Genomic DNA, 18,858 nt, shown 5'->3' on the forward strand with positions numbered 1-18,858 from the left:
ACAACTAGAGTCAAGTCACTAAGGATCAATTACCTCGAATAAATTCAGGTAATTTAGGTACAGAATAATCTGTTTGAGTTTAAAGTAATAACTTGTACAAGTTAAATCGAGCTAAATTTCGTCAGGAACGTTAATTTCATCTTTGTTATAAGAACAATCACTCACCTACAAAGACACGAAGACCCGTGTGAATAAAAGCTACTGTTGCTTGTTGTTCTTGTTGACGCGGCAATCTAATTAGAAATAGTAAATCATAGCATGTGAAGACACTAACGCGCGCACTAAGTTTCACAACAAATTTTGAAGTAATTTCAGCTCCATTTTTGTTTATGCAGACTAGTATTTCGATCATAGATTGTTGTATAACAAACGAACTTTTTGAGTATTATGGAATCATATCCTCTATCGGAGCAATGGGTTGTTTGAAATACCTTCTCCATAAATTAATGAAATAACCTACAAATTTTTCCTCGATAAATATTTTCAATTACAAAAATAGTATATAAATAAAGTATGAATAAAGTAGCTACTTAATAAAGTCAAAGACAAACCATTTAAGGATCATGCAAATAAATATAAATTACTATATTATGAATATATTAATTACCTTCTTAACCTGTTAGAGCGATAGCATTAGTCAAGGAGATCTCTAGAACTAATTAGCAAACGAATTTTGGAAAAATGGTAACTGAGGCGTACAGTTTCAGCACTTGTCCTCTTAATATTAGAGCAAATAAAATCATTTAAATACAAAATATCTCTTTTGTTTCATTTTTAAATTATTTTGGTGATTATTATATTAAAATAGTGTTATAGCAAAATTATTTTGCCTGCTCTAATAGGAAGCTCTCAGGAAGACGAATGCTGAAACTATATGGCTCAGTTACGCGTATTTTTCCAACATTCGTTTACATTTATTATATTTATTATTCACTTATTTTTTTTACTCTTGACTCGGTCGATATAGTTACCTAGGCATTAACAAGAATTAAATTCTTGTCTATTCTAGTCTTTGATAAAGGTGCGTAAGTACATATCAAGAAGCTTAAATTTAAGGTTAGACGCTGGTTGAAATACTTGGCTCAAACACTTACAAATGAATCTATTTCCTACAAATAATAGGCATTTTAGGTGTGTATGGTAACTACTACTTAAAAAAGGCATTCAATTATTACCTATGATATCTAAGGTCAAGCGAGTTCAGGAGTACTCCGGCTGCAGGTGTAATTAGTTGGGCCTTTTCTTGATCCATAGTGCATTTAGGTATCAGCAATTATCTAGTTGAACGCACTTATATAATACATTCAATCAGTTTAGCAGAATCCAACTTCTGCCATCGATTTTCCTCTGTCAGACTTTTCTAGCAATACGGAAAGTCTCTACTGAACCCGTCCACCTTCGTCTTCGCCATTCTGGTTGTTGCGTGCACTCCGGTGAAATAGTGAACGCAACGATGGCGGCCCTGGGTCATATTGCCACGTCTTGTGATTGCGGAGCCCTTTACGAGAAAGCTGTTCAACTCACAGCGCTGTGCGTATCTCGTTACGATATATTTGAGGAGTTTACAAGATTTAACGATCTTAACAAAAGAGCGACCGCTGTAGTTGAGCACTGCGTGAATCAAATGGCCATAATTCTTAAGGATTAAATAAAAGGCACTATGCGAAGATCAGTGGCTGCTTTGAAGAAATCGCACAGTCATAGTATCTTGTACTATACTGGCTGTAACCTCCAACAGGCAGAAAGTAATCTTGTCTAGTTTACTAATATATTTCGCTATGTATAAATTTAACGACTGGCTAATTTTCATTTCAGTAAACATTTACGATACTTATAACGCGAGGCAGGAAAAATGAAAACTTTTTGCTTCGACCGATACACTAAAATTTCCTCTACCCTGCTAAGATTTGGCTAAAAAAACAACACGAGAAATGCATCGTTTACAGTTTCAACGGGAAAGCTACAGAATAAAAAATAAATACAAAAAGCCAATACTGTTTGGCAGAGAAAGTTGGCTGGTGCAGATAAATCAAATTTATTTTGTTTGACAAATAGATTGTATAGATCAAATTATTTCACCGGTGTTGTTAATATGCGTAGATATGTGCAAACAGACTATCTTTTGAACTTCAGGCTAAGAACTGTTACAGATTCGAGTGCTAAAAACAACCCAAGATTGAAGAGATAATAGTAAGAAACACACTCACATGTAATGTTTGATATATATACATATATTTTACCCTTTACTATTTCCACCAAGTTGTACTAGAAACTAGTTGTAGTTATATTATGTATAGACAATAGACGTTCTTTACATTGAAATTACACACGTGGAACTTAATCTTTTCATCACGCCCCCAACCCGTGTTTTTCAGAAACTATTTTCATACAATTTTGTTCTGCGGCTTTTTTTTATGTAACCTTTGTACTTATTGGAACTAATTGTGGCCCGTGACGTTTTTAATATCATAAACAGTACGTTTCCTTTACAGGGCTTGCGAAGGTGCTCCAAGGAGGTATGATTTTTGTTTTCGAAAATTGTCGCTGTGAACTACAGTAGTGAAATATTTGGGTACTATTGCTACCACTAGTCACTAACACCGGGAGTGGTCCAGGTTCGAAACTTATTATGTTTCGTTTTAGCTTGCAGGAGCCTGCCAGCTGAAGTAATGCCAAATGGCTTTAGTAGCGAATCAAGAACGTTTTTTTTAGGTTCGTAATTCGTCGTAGACATACTTCGTTTCCTACTGTTGGAAAAAGCCTAAAATAGATTTGGAGTGATGCTCAACTGAGGCAATACCGTACATAAAACTCGAAATATTTGTTTTCCAAAATAGAGCAAATCGCACGTACGTGCAGATATATTCTGTTGGAACACATGATTTCCTGCCAAGATAAGCTAAGTGGCTAGATTTCCACTCTTGGATATAAAAAATATACCTCATCATTATTTGGCATCGGCGCCGACTCAGAACTCTGCATGATATACACGCTATCATTTCGTATATTGTTGGGTCGCTTTATGTTCATTAAGTATAGGAATTTGGCACTCCCAAAATGCACGTTGTTTTCGAATTTGACCGAAAACATTGCGCTGAATTTGAAATTTCGTTCTCGCTTGTAAATCGCCTTGTGTTTACTTTTTTACTCTTTTCTAAAGCCGCAGCAATGTGCTATTTCCTTGTGGCAAGTCCGGATAGCTTATAGTTAACTTCAACCTATTTAGACTCTAGCTGCATCGTATAGATTACATAATCAATATATGAAAAGATATAATAAGTAAGAGCATATGAGAAGCATTTATATGCTAAGAGCTATTTATACTTTAAGGAAAACCTCGAGAGCTGGCTGGTGTTATTTCAATTCGGTTCGTCCAATACGGCGCGGAAATCATTAATAAATTTATAGTATTTCTGAAGTTCGGGTAGTTGACATACTAACGGTAGTTCTGTGTGACGATTATTACACAAATCAAGTAAGTTAAATTTGTATGACGAAGCTCACTGACAGCTTGCAATGAATGTATATTATTCAACCTTGCTTTTCGGGTTTTTTTCTAATACTGTTGTCACCTCTGTGTTTTCCTAAGTGAAACTTCTGAAATGATATGATTAAATAAGATGTGTTGCCAAAGCGACGTTGCTATAGAAACTGCTACAGTTTGCCTTTGGAAGCAATTCAGGTCTAGGCCAAAAAGCTAGTTATATGTACGTCGCGTCTGAAGGCGGCTCGGAGAAATCGACACTGTACTCGCTCAATAACGTCATTAGCAAACTTTACGACACTAACTAAGTTCATTTGAGAACTACAATGCTTTTGAAAAAGTTCACTGCTCACTATTTTATTACGCAGAGTATGAATTTCTACATCTGTCGTGTATTATTCTCCGTTACCGCACTGTAAACTACGAGCTGAGTTAGGCGTAACTTGTAATTTAAGCATATATTTTTAGCTTTAAATTTTAGAATGTTTGTTACAAAAGCGCCGATTTTCCGAGTGTAAAAAAACATCAAGCAGCTAAAACCTAACACATAGATGAATACTCATCGTTACTCGTTCCATTCGCTTCCATGCGCCAGTTCGTGATTAATTTCTTGACAATTTTATAAGCGGTAATAACCTGTTATTCGGTTGCTAATGCCACAATGTAATCATAGGGTTTGCTAAGTAATCGATTTTCGTTCTCTGCTAGTTCATGAGGAAAGTCGTATGATAAAAACCACTGGCTTCTGGTTGATCAGGTAAAGAAAAAGTCCTTCGAACTTCTAGCGAAGTCTGGGCCTGAAATAAGATTGAGCTGGGTGAGCCCAGCTATTCATCTCTAACCCGACTAACTTTATATACGTAATCAACTACAGCATCGTTTACATAACGGAATCGATTTTTGCCTTTTTCTGTACAGTGATTTGTTCAGTCAAGTTGGACTTGAACTTTAGTTGGCAAACTAGGGCGAAGGCTTTCCGCAGAACTTGTGCAGTTATCATATTTAGACCTGTTCGGCACTCGATTCATAAACACAACGGCACTCTGCCGGTCATAGATCAGAGGCGCAACGAACGAAACGACATGGCTCGACTGTTATTTTAAAGCCGACCGTTGAAACAAAATTTTTTATTTGCAGTAATAATTCTATCACGAACAACTAGTACTGCCGAACCATTTCATACCGGCAAAACGGCCAGCGAAAATCAGCACGGTCTCAACGCTCACACCTAGTAATACAGAAAAAAATTGGTAAAGTAATAAAATCGAACCCAGAGGCAAGAGCTGAGAAACGAGTTAGTCCCAGCGACGTGTGGTTTACTTTTCTGGGCGCGGTCGCTCGATTAAGAACCGTACACGAAAGCTAATATACTTAAAACACAGTGAAATAAGAGGAAACAGGCTATGTTCGAAAGTCTCGTATAGGTTTGAACAGAAGCTAAGCATGTAGGCCTCACCATAAAATATAAATGAGCAAAAAAGGAAAAATATGATATGCCAATTAAGTCCACAAAAACACTTGTGTAAGGTCTCGAATATAAGATGCACTCTTATGTTTCACAATTGAAATCTGAATGAAGTGCGCGACTTGTCTTCGAAACCCGTGATCTTCTCTGTCTTGTGGGTTATTTCCATACACATTTATGGGTTTTCACGTTAGCATACATTGTTATGGTTTGGTCAAACCGAAGCTGTCACCTTCGTCTTTTCAACAAGGAAAAAACGCTATGAAATCCTTGAAAGTTGTGCACTGCAACTCTCTGATCGTCTATTAGAACTTGGCCTTAAAAAGCTAGGCCCGGCGACGGGATACGAAAAGCTTTTATGGGAAAAAATAATCGAATTAAACTACAGCGTATACATCCTTTGATATATTCTGAGAAAATACTTATCATGAAACTATGACAACGACTTCAACAACAACATGTTCAGTTGAGAATATTAATCGCTTATTATCACCTATTATTGTACCTTTCATTTGATGAAAAACGAAGTCCTACACTATCAAAACTGAATCAGCTATGACATGTAACAGATTTCGAAGACGCTTCGCCTGATACAAATGAAAATTTCCTGGTCTTTATTGACACATGATAACAGTGCGCAGCTCGTCGCATACGTCGGTAGACTTCATACTAATAAGTTCCATTCACTAAGTTGATCTAGATGTTAGCCAAATCCACTAATGAGACACGCGTCGCACCCACCCGATCACTGCGCCGCACTGCCAACGATCGCTGCAAACGTAAAGTAACAAGGTGTCCACACGGTTCGATGTTGTCCTGAGTTAAAAAAAAAACAGTCCTTGTTTTTGGCTTTGATTGACAGGTTAGTACAAGCGTGGCACTAGACTCAAGCTGTCATTTGCTTGCTTGTACTTACTTAGTTCTATGATGTGTTTATTATTATTATTTTTTTCTTTTTATAAACAATTGGTCTACGCTGCAACAGCGACTCGAGCTGACACAAACGTGCCACCATCTTTTGTGGGGCGAAATCAGCGACAACGAACGCACATTTCTCTTCACGCTCGACCTGGTTGGATTGCAGTGCGATGCTGTCGACATTCCGCTCCGACGAAACCCATTTCGCAATTTACTGCTTGCACAAGGGCGGATGGGGCAGACCTGAGGGTTCAAAGGGCAGCTGTTCACGATGGAGTAATTCCTGCTGCCGCAGTTCCAGCTGTTGTTGTTCAGGTAAAAATTGCTGGTGTTGTTGGTAAATCAGTGCGTGATCCTGATAACTGGTTGTTTTTACGCATCCATAGTCCAACCCGTTGGGCAGAGGAGCGGCGAGCGTCTTAGGGTTAATATCTTGGCGAGAATAAAAAGGATAATCGAATGATTTTCCAGATTGGATGAGAAAACTGGGGGACCAATTGTCACTCGAGGTTGTACGTTCTGATTCGACGCCCAACAATTGTTCACGACGTTTTAAAAAGAGTTCTTTTAACTCACGATAAGATACTATGTATTTGGGCTGGCCTCCGCACAGGTCGATCTTCTGATTGGTGCCGGCGTCCAGCTGGAATAGGACAGTCGCTGGAATTAGTTAATGCTACACATAGATGTATTAAAGAGGGATTATCTCAGATTGATAATTAAAGGCGCATACCGTCAGCAAAGGCTCTTCCACTGAGCTCTTCCGTTGATGAATATAAACTAATTTAGTAAAAATAGCCGAGTATAAAGCTTTTAAGAATATCATAGTAATAATAAAGTATAGCAAAATTAAATGTATCATATTTATTTTATTTTTAGTTTCATCTGGAAGAGTGAATCTTGTCAACTCATCATATCACCCCGTTCTTGTAACCAGCTCAAGACTGGGTAATTTAGTTTGTTAATAAATATTATATCTTCTCATTTAAAACTCTAGCAGCGATCCATACGCACGATACGAGGAAGATAGTTAGATAGGTACAGTAAGTCGAAAGTGAATTTTCCTTTTCGCTAGCTTTGAATTTATGCGGTCAGACATTATTATTATTATTATAAAAACCTCGTTGATATTTGGAAAATTCTTTAAAGTTACACTTCTTTTGCTCTTGCTTGGACCCATTAAACATGCTAACCCATCCTCTAACTGCCGTATCAGTTTGACAGATAATAGCTTTGAGTTCATCTCTATATACCGCTAATTTTTTAGATCAGTTAGCTCAGGTCTTGTCCCATACGGGCTGTTCCTTTGCTAGCGAACAGGTTTTTTTTCCGATAAACAGGAGATCTTTCTTTGGGCCTGATTCTCCTTTTATTTACAGATTTCTACTTGTTTTCCTTTGTCTATTTGTCATAACGAGAAAAGCAAAATGTTCTGCTTCGCATCGTTACAGTGCTTAGAAACAGGGCCATAGGAGTGACTTCCCGTTTTACGTTCAAATAAACACGCACAGCAGTATCGAGCTACGCTAAACGCCCGGGTTTAGCCCAGGAACTACTACATTGTAAATTTGGTCCCGAGATAGTCTATCATTCTTTCCTCATTGGCATTAATCGTCTGTTATGGTTAACCCTTTCTGTTTAATACAATTACTGTAATACGATCAAGTAGTCTAGCTAAAACAGTGACGTCTTTTATACTTCTGTCAAGATATTCTGTTCTATAAAAAAAACGTGGCTTATACATTCCTCGAAACACCAAACTCTGCAGTTTTAGTTTTCAGCTTTTGATAAATAATGAACGAGTGCGATCTTAACGAAGATGCCATGTAGTCTTTGACCATAATGAAACGTTCCTGAGCAATTTCATTTTAATAACCGCTATGAAATAAAATCTATACTATTCGATAAATTACTGTTTTGTCTTTTCAAGCAGCTGACTTTAAATTCCTATTAAACGATACGGTGAACTCTTCTCTACAAATCCATCTCCTCATTCAACAGTCCACAAATCCCAGTCGACTTCGAGCCCGTTGTCAGGCAATCACTTATATTCTTAAGAGATAGTTAGCACGTTACTTCTACACCATACATCGGCAAGAAGCGTCTTGCCCCCCTATTTATGCCATTATGAGAAAAGTTCTGATCGTGAAACTTTGTCACCCTTTAGAAAGTGGACGTCGAATTTCACGATGCCCTGTGTATCTACCAACCTGGTTGAGAACGCTGCAAGTGTCATTTATAGCCTTTTGCCTGTGTAAGAATTCACCGAAAAGCTGAATTAGCTTGTTCTCTTCATAACACAGATGCACGTAACGTGGACCGTTGCCGCTTTTTTGTTGCGGGACAAGCGGCTGGGGCAGACTGTTGTGAATCACCTGTTCGACTGTATACTACAAAAGCAGCGAAAACATCAGATCGAAATAGATTCATGAAAGCTAGAAAACACAGCCATCGTAATGACAGCCATAAGGACGGTGTGAGAGATTGCATTCAATAATAATAAGGCTATTAAAGCGAATTTATATACTCTGTCTTATGCTCCATAATCTAGTGTCGTTCTCTGTTATAATTACATGACCCGTTTGCTCGACGCGGCCACTGACGCGTGTCCTCTTAAGTGGCTTATTCTGATTCTAAACTTAACAACAAGTAACTGAAGATAACCAAAATGAGCATTTGAAGACGTTTAAGATCTTTGCGAACTGGTTAGCATAACAAAGCTCGTCTGCTAACTCAAAGAGGACGAAACGCAGCCAATGAGAAATGCAATGGCCGCTGCTAATAGAGTAAAATCTGAGCTTCAAAGTGCCATCATAAATGTATCTTTGCAAAACTAGCAAATCATCCTAAACGACACAAACTGCAACATAAAACGCGTAATGATTTTCCTCGTGTACATATAACATGCAGGTACCTGAGAGACTCGAAAAAGAGATCCATAATTCGATACATGAATGATGATTCCTAAGAGATATTTTTAACGCAGATTCTCCGTTCGAGGTACCACATATACTAGGCATATACACCTCTCTAGAACTGTTTGCTTCTTCACTGTACCCTTACGTAAGCACGGAAATTTAGCCGAGTTTTTCGAACTCTGCTAAGCCTATAACTCAGTGTAATCACCTATAGAAGATTTTTATAGCCCTTGCAGGTTTGCTTTATAGAGAATCTAACAATTGGTTCCACTTTTCCAGGCATTGCCTCACGCTAAATGAACGCTAACTACTAAAACTGGATTCAAGTTCGCGCAATAAGGAAACGGTGAAAACTTGCTTGAAGCCGGAAGAGTCGATCGTTATCTATCACTCGGCAGATCTCTCCTTCAAGAACATCTTTATGCACTTGAACGTTATCCAACTGATCGAAAACATGCAGCCCGAGATGTGGCATTACGTCGCTCACGTTTCCGATCTGGCCTGAAGATGCCACAAAATTAAAGGAAGTATGCATAAAAATTTCAGATGCAGAACGCTGCGTCTCGTGGCAGGGCATTGCGTTATGATTTTGGATAGTTGCTTTATATAATGGTCTGTGGTTGGCCAATAAACATGGACGTGTTCCGTAACTGTTTACTTTCATTGCATAGTTTAACGTGTGAAGCAATAGCAACGAGCAGGTAAGAAACATGCTCCTGATGTAATGTACTGCTTGTGTAATGGTTTTTTTTTTAATACATGCATCGTCACAGAGAATAGCATTCAAAGGCATATTTGGTTTATTTACAACTTATTAAGGGAGAAAGTTGGTTTAACGTTTTAAGTACGTTGAAATAAGTGCGCAGAAATCGATTATATAGATCACAGTTAGTACACACTTACCAGATATCAACCGGTCGGCAAAATTCTCGAGCTCAGCCGATGGTGCCTTGAGGTGCCTGATCATAAATAGCACAACTTCGCCGAGATGGACCAAATCGTTTGCCTGAAGCTCTTGAATTTCCACGTATTCATCAGCTAAATACTGATGGGCTCTCACTTGTTTATAGTCAGCGACCTAAACATTAAGCAAAACACGATTCTGTACGTTACATTTCTAGTACACGGTGATCTCATCGTTTATAGGTGTTCATTCCGAGAGCCAAATAAATAACCAGAACACGTGTGCGTTGTAGATTACTCTCGGCTTTAATACGCGATCTACGCATCTATTCAATCAGCTTAGTCACAGGTTAGGTCTAGTCAGGAGCTTTGTTGATTCCATCGCGGTCTTCGACACGGATTAGGGCCGCCCAGTGTATCAGCTGCGTTATTCAATAACCCAACCAATACATCATAATAATCATCTTGGGAAAACGAGTAGTGTCTGTTAATTTAAATACATCTGTCGTTTAGTGTATAAACCCAGTAGCAAACGATGTTAACTGGTAAGAGCGTGTGTTTCCGAAGCGCTCGTCACACGCGCTCGTTAGTTTCACTGCTTAGAGGATAAGTATCCATTTACGCGTGATAGGATCGTAAACATTTATTCTGAGCCACAAATTTGTGTTTAATATGAATGGTAATTCTTCGCGAATTTCGCAAAAGTCTGACTTCTTTCAAGAGAAGTGCCAATAAGCGTCCCCTGCCAGCTATGTCAGTTCGATTGTCTGGGGCAGCACGTGTGATTTTGCCACGTTAACGTACCTTGATAACGTCAGCGATCGCTGCACAGTTGATCCGGACAGTGCACTTATCGATGGCAGTAACTAAGATCCTCTGAGGTGTGAGCAGTCTTACTGCTAGTTTTGCATTGTGCACTGCTCGGATACCGCAGACGAGCTGGGTTGTAAACGACCAGATGACCGTCTCGCTGATTGTGTACTCCTGAAAAAAATATTGAGCAGCTTGAAATAGAGTAACAATGTCAACAAGTCAAAATCCTTCGTCGACTGAATTCTAGACATCATAATTGGCCTGATTAAGTAATTAGCGTCCACGTCGAGGCAAAAAATGTAGAATATAACTTTTCGCTGTACGTTCAATTACTTATCCGGCACTTTGTGGAAATTTAATTACCTTCTGGGTATGACAAAACTGCTGAAGTGTGCATGCGTTCGGGTGGTAATCGTAGGCGAACATCACCGATTTCTCGTTTGAGCGGTAAGATGTCGTAATCGAGTAGAGCTGGGTGACGTTTGGATGGCTAACCTACAAAACGTACATAAACTTTGCTTAAATTTAAATCAGATTGCATCTGTGTTGTAGAAAAGAGTCTGTTAGACGGTGGCGTGTATTAGAGTTAAAGTTATACGAACTTCTAAGACAACATTAGTCAGGAATACTTGAAGTGGTTTCCGTTCGAAACCGATCATGAAGAGACGATCCGTTTCGTAGTGCCGAAGGGAACCGCCAGCGGTCTAGAGCAGCCATGTTTAACCATAAAATTCGAAATCGTATTGGAATCGATACGCTTTGCGAACTTGCGCAGTCTCGCGATAAGGCCCGAAACTTATGAATCCTAATGTAACTGCTGGGTTTGTTTGTACTTCGGACACCAGCGAGCGTACGGGTCAGCCCGGAAAGCCAAGAAGCCCTGTCACCAAAAGTTTGTTTTTTGTAGTCTGACGTTGAGTGAGAAATTTTACTGTATCCGATTCAGAGTGGAACCACAGCACCTCGTATTAACTTCACTTCTCAAGTTTATGTACACGGTAGATAAGCCATATTACTTACGCTCTCCCATCGTTCGGCGATCGCGTAGGGTAGTAGGTTTCGAAGGACAAAATCGTGGATTTGCCTCACCACGAGAGGTTTGCCAGTTTTATGGTGTCTGAAAACAATGACAAGCACGTGCAGACATGATTAAAATAAGTTGGAGTATGGTGCATTGGTTAAAGGGAGACTTTTACCGACGGAAATACACGTCTAGTATCCGACGTACTATTACTAGTACTATCGCCCATTATTAGCGTTTATTCAGTTTGTTGTTTCCACTGTTGCATTCGCTCTTCCCCCTACCGGCTGCGGGAGCAAGATCTCAACGGGAAAGGGACCCCATAGTGCCTATACATAGTAACTGATTTTGAACAAATAATCTATATAGAGAGCTTAGCAATTGCTTCAACATTTCAGAAGAAAAGTAGGCTCAACTCCACGATTACCTTGGAAGGAGTCAAATACATTGCAGAGTCGACGAAACTGAGCTTCCCCACACACGTGCATAACAAAGATGATATTCAAATACTCTTCAACCATTTATAAACGGGTATGAAAGGACAGCACGTAATTTACTGCGGAAACTTCATACAAACTTATTTAAATCGTTCATTTTGATGCGGCTTGCAAACGCAAACACGTCATCTTGCACATTTACATACTGCTAACGATAACAACTCCAGGGTTTTTCCTATTCAGTTTACCTGGCAAGAAACACTGAGTTTCGTTTGTTCTCGATAAGTCCCGGGGCCGGCTCAAGTTGATACCATAAGGCAAAGTCGTCGTAAGTTGCGAATTGTGGGGGCATATACATCGTGGATTGTTGAAGACGTAGCTGTTCTTCAACCGCCTGGACAGCACGTATATAGAAAATATGGACTATGTATCTATTCCTTCATACACGTATACAAAATGGAGAAAAAGTCTAAAAAGTTTTATTTTACGTCTGAACATTATATATATATATATATATATACATATCAAAAATTATTTCTCAACTCCTATTCCACTCGCTTTTATTCGGTACTAATAAACAGAAGTGAGAATTTGTGCACTCACCTGTTGGAAGCCTTCACGGACGAGACGCTCTGTCTTGAACAAGTTTGTATTTTTTAAGGTCACCGACATGTAGTAGGCATCGCCTGGTGTATAACCTTCTTCCTTTGCTGCTGAATCGGCTATGAGACAGGTGTGAACCTCTGTTGACAGCCACTGGATTTCGTCAGCGGTCAGCGGACTGCGCTCCGCATCCAGAACGTGCGAACCACTGTAAAAAGGACGTGCTCCTACGTCCAGACTTGAAGCCTGATCATCGATAGGCACGTTATAATAGGTTGTGCCTCCGACCTTCACTGCGACCTTCGTTTAGAATTGAGCATGGAAAATGCGATCGGTTGGACAGAGCTCAAACACTAAATTGTTTATTACAGGCTCTTATTCAACACTTACCTATAAGTTTGCACGAAGCACAGCGATTTGGTATCTATGGAAATATGGCGACGCGCATCCTTCGCTGGAACTGCCTTTGCTCTAGAAAGAGATTCCATAAATGGTGCGCATTTAATTAAAGACGAGTGAAAAAAAAAAACTTACCTGACAAACGTTAGGTACATCGGGAACGAACTCCTGAAATTCAGAGCCATAATAAATGGCAAACTTGAAAAAAGTCTGGGAACTGCGTATAGTTTTTTGTAGTTGATTAGTCGAACATATTCCTCACTTAATGTCACTTCAAAGGATTACTGTAATTTCGAATAAAACTAGCAACACAAGTGATTTGAAACCGACGACGTGGCTTTTGAGTGTATATGAATCAAATCTGAGGTGTTGAATCTAGAGACAGGATGACTTACATATCCCTCTAGAACTCTGAATATTGTTCATAGTAATTGCTGGTCAGAAGATTGTCATCATCTGATACTATACGTGATAGGTAATATGTGTTTACATATAGTGTAACATATATATTTTTGTTAGTTTAGCAAAAATACGATAAACTACGAAGTTTTACACCTTACTCCATAATTACTTGCTGGTAATATTGTAATTGACTTTCAGGACTAAATCTACGGTTGAAAAAAGACAAAGGACGTTGGCCCAAAGCCTGCCAACGACATAGATTGTACGACAAGCATAATAAAGCGTGAAGCGTAAATAAAAAGAAAACTAATGTTGTGGTTGATGTTGTTATAGCCGCTGTTGCGTTTTCTTATAATTAACGATTTTATTTTTGGTCGAGTTTACTTACGTAAGCTTGCGGCGTGCCTCGAATTGGCAGGAATTCATTGAAACCTTAATCAACTATAACTAGCTGAATTTTCTATACCATTCAACATATTTGATTCCTCGTTCACCTCGAAGGCCTACGTGCTCTTCAGGCGTGAGCATCATATCTAGTTTCTATTCAGCCTTACTTCCTTTGGACTTTAAATAGTGTTTAAATCGTATTTCATTAACTTACGACGCCAAGAGGTGGAAAATGGTGAGGATCCTCAAGCATTATATTAAGACCTGATAAGCCAGAAGCACCATTCTGTCCCGTAGCTGAAGATATGCCGTTCTGTCCTGGTCGCTTCCTACTTTTCCTCGTCTTCTTTTTCCTTTTTACAATTCGAACCTTGTCGGATTTAGAAGTCTATTAGGAAGAAGCAAAAACGGTATAAGGCATCGTGAATATTATTGTTCGTAGATAATTCGCGGTGATGCGAAAACATACAAACTCTGGTTCTTTTAGTAAAACTATATGACAAAACACTTTTTTTATACTATATGACAAACACATTTTACGACGTAATAATACAGTATTGTTAAGACATCATCACGATTATTAGTCACAGCGAAGGTGTTCATGGAATTTTTCCTGTATAATTATCCAGTTTACATCAAGTTTACACGCCTCAAAGTTTCTCTCATGTTATCTTCACTGATTTGAGTGACCAAATTTTGCAGATGAGTTTTCATTGTTATTATATGTGTAGTTATATTACTAGTATTGAAGTACAATCTGTGCTACGGCCATGAAACAACAAAGCGTTAGTATGAAGCACTGCGTTAGCTCAGGAGACACTGTAGTTCAAATACCCAAAAAGGAAATCGTTTCTGAAATGTCAGATTTTTAACGCCATTGCCGACTCGTCGTTAGGAGATAGCTCGAGAGCTAAATCGGAACATAAATATTGATTTTAAAAGCCTCTGATATTTTTGTTTGATTTCAAACAGATGTTAGGTCGAACGCATGTCAAGCGTGCATTTGAAGTATCTTGTTCAAACAGAAACATCAATAGAGACGTTTTCTAATAGTTGTTCTGGTTAAGTCCCACCATTTCGAAGGGTGTGCTTTTGGAAAAGTGGGCATTAATCGCGGTGATTCCTCTACAGTATTGTTGTGTGCCGATCTATCGGTGGACCACGCTTGCAAAGGTGCCCCCTTCTCCCTGTTTATTTTTTTTTGCTGAAGTGAGGTGCTGTTCTTAAATCCGAGTTATGTTATTCATTACAGACCACAAGTGGGGTATGATAGAAGAATCGAACCAAATGATTCAGTTCTGCACTTATGTCGACTTATTAATAAACACGTGACCGCAGCAAGAAGAGGAGACATTATCGTCACAAGCGCACACAGTGCCAGTGCCCCATAGAAACCAGTAACTGTGTATCTACAATACATCTCTCTGCGTTGATGTCAGTTTTAAGTGATCGCCACTATTCGCTTTAGACACGTCTTGACTACAACTTTTCTAAGAATACTCTAGTATTAGATCGGAATCCATTGTGAGCAAACAATTATTCATAACCTTATAAAATAGAAGGACCAGGAAGCCTGAGGAACCGAACTAGAAACTAAGCTGAACTTCATAGCATAGAAAGACGAACTATAAAATACAATATTTCGGACCTATTTCGGATTTAAACCTGTCGCGTATCGACTAGAACATATGAAGCATACCAGGAGTGAATGCGGCAACTTTGCTGCCAATCGTGAGCTGGTACAGTCCATTACGGATCCTAACGTATGCACGGCAAACACAACATCCCTTCTAGACATTGTCCTAGGCAACGAGGACTCAGTATCAAACATTGAAGTGCATTTTCACCCGATCGGTTTAGGCCACTGTTTAGTGAAATTCTGCATAGTCGGGCATATCCGTGATAAACAAGACTATCCTCAGAGATTCGACCGTTCAAAAAGAGCTTATGCTACGGTAAAACCTGCAACCAGATAGCTCGAGAGATAATGGACCAACACGTTATACACGGGCAGGAAGTATGGCCGCAGATTAGCGAACATATTTCTCAGCTGTATTTATTTCTAGAAAAAAAAAAAACTGCGCTCAGCATAATGTTGCATACCTACAAAAAGAATATAATGAAGCGGTTAAAAGAGGACGAGAAGGCCGAGAACACAGCGTTCTGAGAAGCAGTGGCTTAAAAGCAATTCGCAATTATATTTGTAAAAGAACGACTATATAGGACGCACTGAGTTTCATTGTGTGCTTGGATGACGAATGACCGCGAAGACGCATAAACACTCAGCGCTTTGTTCGAATCTATGTCTTTATCGAACGATGAAGTCTTGCGGCACTCCGGAAGGCTCCTTCTAATTTACTGTTCGTAATATGGATGTCAGCCCAGTGACGACACTTGAGCATCTGAAGAACCTGCAGACCAAAACTAATAAAACCTGGGACAGACTCCTGTCGTACTTGTTTAAAAGGCTCAAAATCTTGTTCTAGGCTCTCTCAAAATGTATTGCCTTTTCATAAAATTCAAAAAAAAAAAAAAAGTAATTTAACAGAAGCGCGTAGGTGTCGGAGATATTTCGAACAGCCCGTCGTTGTATTCGATGTACAAGAAGGGATCAAGTCCTAAAGCCATTAGTAAAAGCGCAGTATCACTATGGTTTGAATTCTACCATTACCGAATAGTTACTATTGTCTTCCTGCATGATTCCATAATCGGTTTGGATCCGGGCTGATTGAACATACAAGGAATAAGGGCTGCGAGTCAGCCGCGATCACTGAAGACCTCAATTGATCGTGCGACCAATTCGCATACGAACTACGTCAGTTGTAACGCTATATAAAAGAAAATCAACAGTCGAGCACCAACGCGTAGTGTTCAGTGGGTTTACAGACTATGACGAAGGACCGATACGGAAACGAAAATTGAATGGGCAAAGCACATAAGCATGTCGACGTGCGAAGTTACTCATTCATTTCGAAGTTTGGAAACGATCGAGACACACGGAAGATTTCCTCATGTCAAATGTTATCAGACTGATTACCATATAGGCAGTCTCCTGTGCGTTTCGCGAGAAATCATGATATAGCATGTAGGGCAAATACCATACCCGTTTTATACACTGCAACGAAAACTTTGAATAAAGTGTGTCATTATTATGGGTAGAAAATAAGATGAGACCATTACGGGCAAAGCATGAGGATGGCACACGTCTGGCTAAGCAGACGTAATGAAATGTCCGGCAACGTGTTACGTCGTGTGTTGTGCGGTAACAATATCCACACCCACTACATATTCTGTGATAACGACGAGAAAACAAATAAATAACCTGCTATCATTAACTCCTTAATTTTATTCAAAAAAGCTCTACCAAATAATCGTGTCTGCAATAAAAAAAAAGGTGTAATAAGCTGACGAGTCAGCTCAATAAATGGGTAAATTACTTACTGGTACTTAATGTACAAGTTACTGAATCGTTGACGTTATGTTAATAAGCTCCTTTACGGCAAAGCTATGAGCTTAAACTTAGTAGGGATTATACGGAACTACATGATAATGTGTGCCATGATCTATCTGGCTGGTTCTTGTATATCCCTTAATGTCTTCACTCATTTTTCGACTAGGATCCGCAATACTGAAAATTGTTTTAGTTCTTTCTTGTTCGCCAATATTCTACATATTATAGAGCTGCTTTGCGTATCCAAGTAGCACCACTTACCGAACGGCCTGATTTGTTACCATGGGACTCGGCAGCAACTTCCCTATCGTCATTGCCGTTGCCTTTTCGGCCGCTGGTCGAAGGCTGGTTCTTCATTAACTACCGTTATTAGCTAACGTGAAACACTTAAAAACGACGTTCTGTAATAGTCGTCACGAATGAAGCGTTTCGCACAACACGCCTTGTCGCCATAAAGTGTTGTGCCGATTTATATCGAACGCCACACCGTTATTGACAATTATACTAGCCGCGCTTGCAGTGCATAACGTTCCACAGAGGTTAAAGTTTCGAATTAGACGTTAGACATCATCTGCACGTTCAGAGCGTTTATCAGGATGACGTCGAATGTCTGCACAGTAGATACGGCCGACAAAGTTCATATGCACGTACAACGCGTGTTCGGCCTGGAGCCTAATGTTGTTATGCGGAATAGATAAAAGCACGATTTGGCTATGGCCTAAGCCGTCTCAGTATAAAACATCGTTGGGTCATTTTGGTGGAGATCTAAGTAGAGCCTTCAAGTTCGGCTGTTTTTACGCTTATACACTGTGCAAAAAAATACTCTTTTTCACCTACAACTTTTTAACAATTACAATATTTTTGTTTTTATCTTTGACCGGTTCTCCCTTTGAATGCCTCACGACGATGCTATGCTATTGAAGCATGCTATAACTTGAAACAACTAAAGCTATTTTGTTGCGATTTGCTTGCTGAATTGCCTTCCAGGACCTATATTTACGAAACCCCGATTGCACACTAACAAATTATAGGTCTATACTACGTAGAGATTGCATTAGGGGTACAGTAGGTGTGGATTATTATTAAACCAATAAGTTGAGTCAGATGGCTGGGGTCCAGCGCGAAACTAGGCGGGTTTGCCAGCCCCCGGTTCCTCACCTACAACCAAATTGTACCCAAATTTAGTAGGCAAAGCGTTACTGTTGTATGGTCGCTCGGACTGCTCCGAGTAGTATCATGGGTACTGTGCTCGTAAAATTTCACTAGACGAATGTGTTGACTTTAGTGCTATAGGTAAAACATTGCGTAACAATTCGATTCCGTGTCAAATTTGAAATATCTACCTTTGGGCTGCTTCCTTTTCAGTGACATATTCTCGTAAGGTTAGCTGCAACTTCGTAGAATACAACCACTTTGATGGGTACGTATTTGGCAGACAGCGCTTGTTAAACTATGCCAACCCGTAATATTTGCCCACTTCGATTCGAAAACATGCTGCAGCGTTAGCAAAATAACGTCTAAAGTGAAGGACATTGGAACTACATATAGATACACCTTGTTTCGTGTAAGGGATGGCCTATCTTCCGAGTCAATGCTCAACCAGCAGCCCCTGATTTAAAACTCCAATACTAATTTTTTCGTACTTATCATGTATACA

The 18,858-nt window shown here is 39.4% G+C and overlaps 1 protein-coding gene across 2 annotated transcripts; it reads right to left on the reverse strand.

Annotated features, from left to right (window-relative positions):
• Positions 1-5,540: 5,540 nt before the first annotated feature.
• On the reverse strand, positions 5,541-17,734 carry LOC111243896 (PAN2-PAN3 deadenylation complex subunit Pan3-like). 2 transcript variants are annotated; one of them, XM_086980181.1, is made up of 12 exons: positions 17,463-17,734; positions 13,965-14,138; positions 13,097-13,129; positions 12,563-12,808; positions 12,208-12,353; positions 11,522-11,618; positions 10,865-10,996; positions 10,493-10,672; positions 9,689-9,863; positions 9,144-9,286; positions 8,078-8,257; positions 5,541-6,510 (listed from the first exon to the last, which is right to left on the reverse strand). In XM_086980181.1, exons 1-12 carry the CDS (start codon positions 17,556-17,558, stop codon positions 6,079-6,081), a joined length of 2,034 nt encoding a protein of 677 aa, XP_086836307.1. In that variant the 5' UTR covers positions 17,559-17,734; the 3' UTR covers positions 5,541-6,078. The 2 variants fall into 2 exon arrangements, with proteins under 2 accessions (XP_086836307.1, XP_022645917.1); XM_022790182.2 differs by having other exon boundaries at positions 12,563-12,862; positions 17,463-17,733.
• Between the last annotated feature and the right edge of the window lie 1,124 nt (positions 17,735-18,858).

This window comes from Varroa destructor, unplaced genomic scaffold, assembly GCF_002443255.2.
Source record: "Varroa destructor unplaced genomic scaffold, Vdes_3.0 BEIS01000002.1, whole genome shotgun sequence".
In the NCBI taxonomy this organism is placed as follows: Eukaryota; Metazoa; Arthropoda; class Arachnida; order Mesostigmata; family Varroidae; genus Varroa; species Varroa destructor.

Bases quoted from the DNA above. Each gene is read 5' to 3' on its own strand.
- LOC111243896 (XM_022790182.2), bottom strand. From the start codon at position 17,558: ATGAAGAACCAGCCTTCGACCAGCGGCCGAAAAGGCAACGGCAATGAC. The intron at 12,863-13,096 runs GTAAGTTTTTTT...TTCTAAACGAAG, and splicing joins ATGTACCTAACGTTTGTCAG to GTCGCAGTGAAGGTCGGAGG. The intron at 11,619-12,207 runs GTAAACTGAATA...CATTGTTTTCAG, and splicing joins AACTCAGTGTTTCTTGCCAG to ACACCATAAAACTGGCAAAC.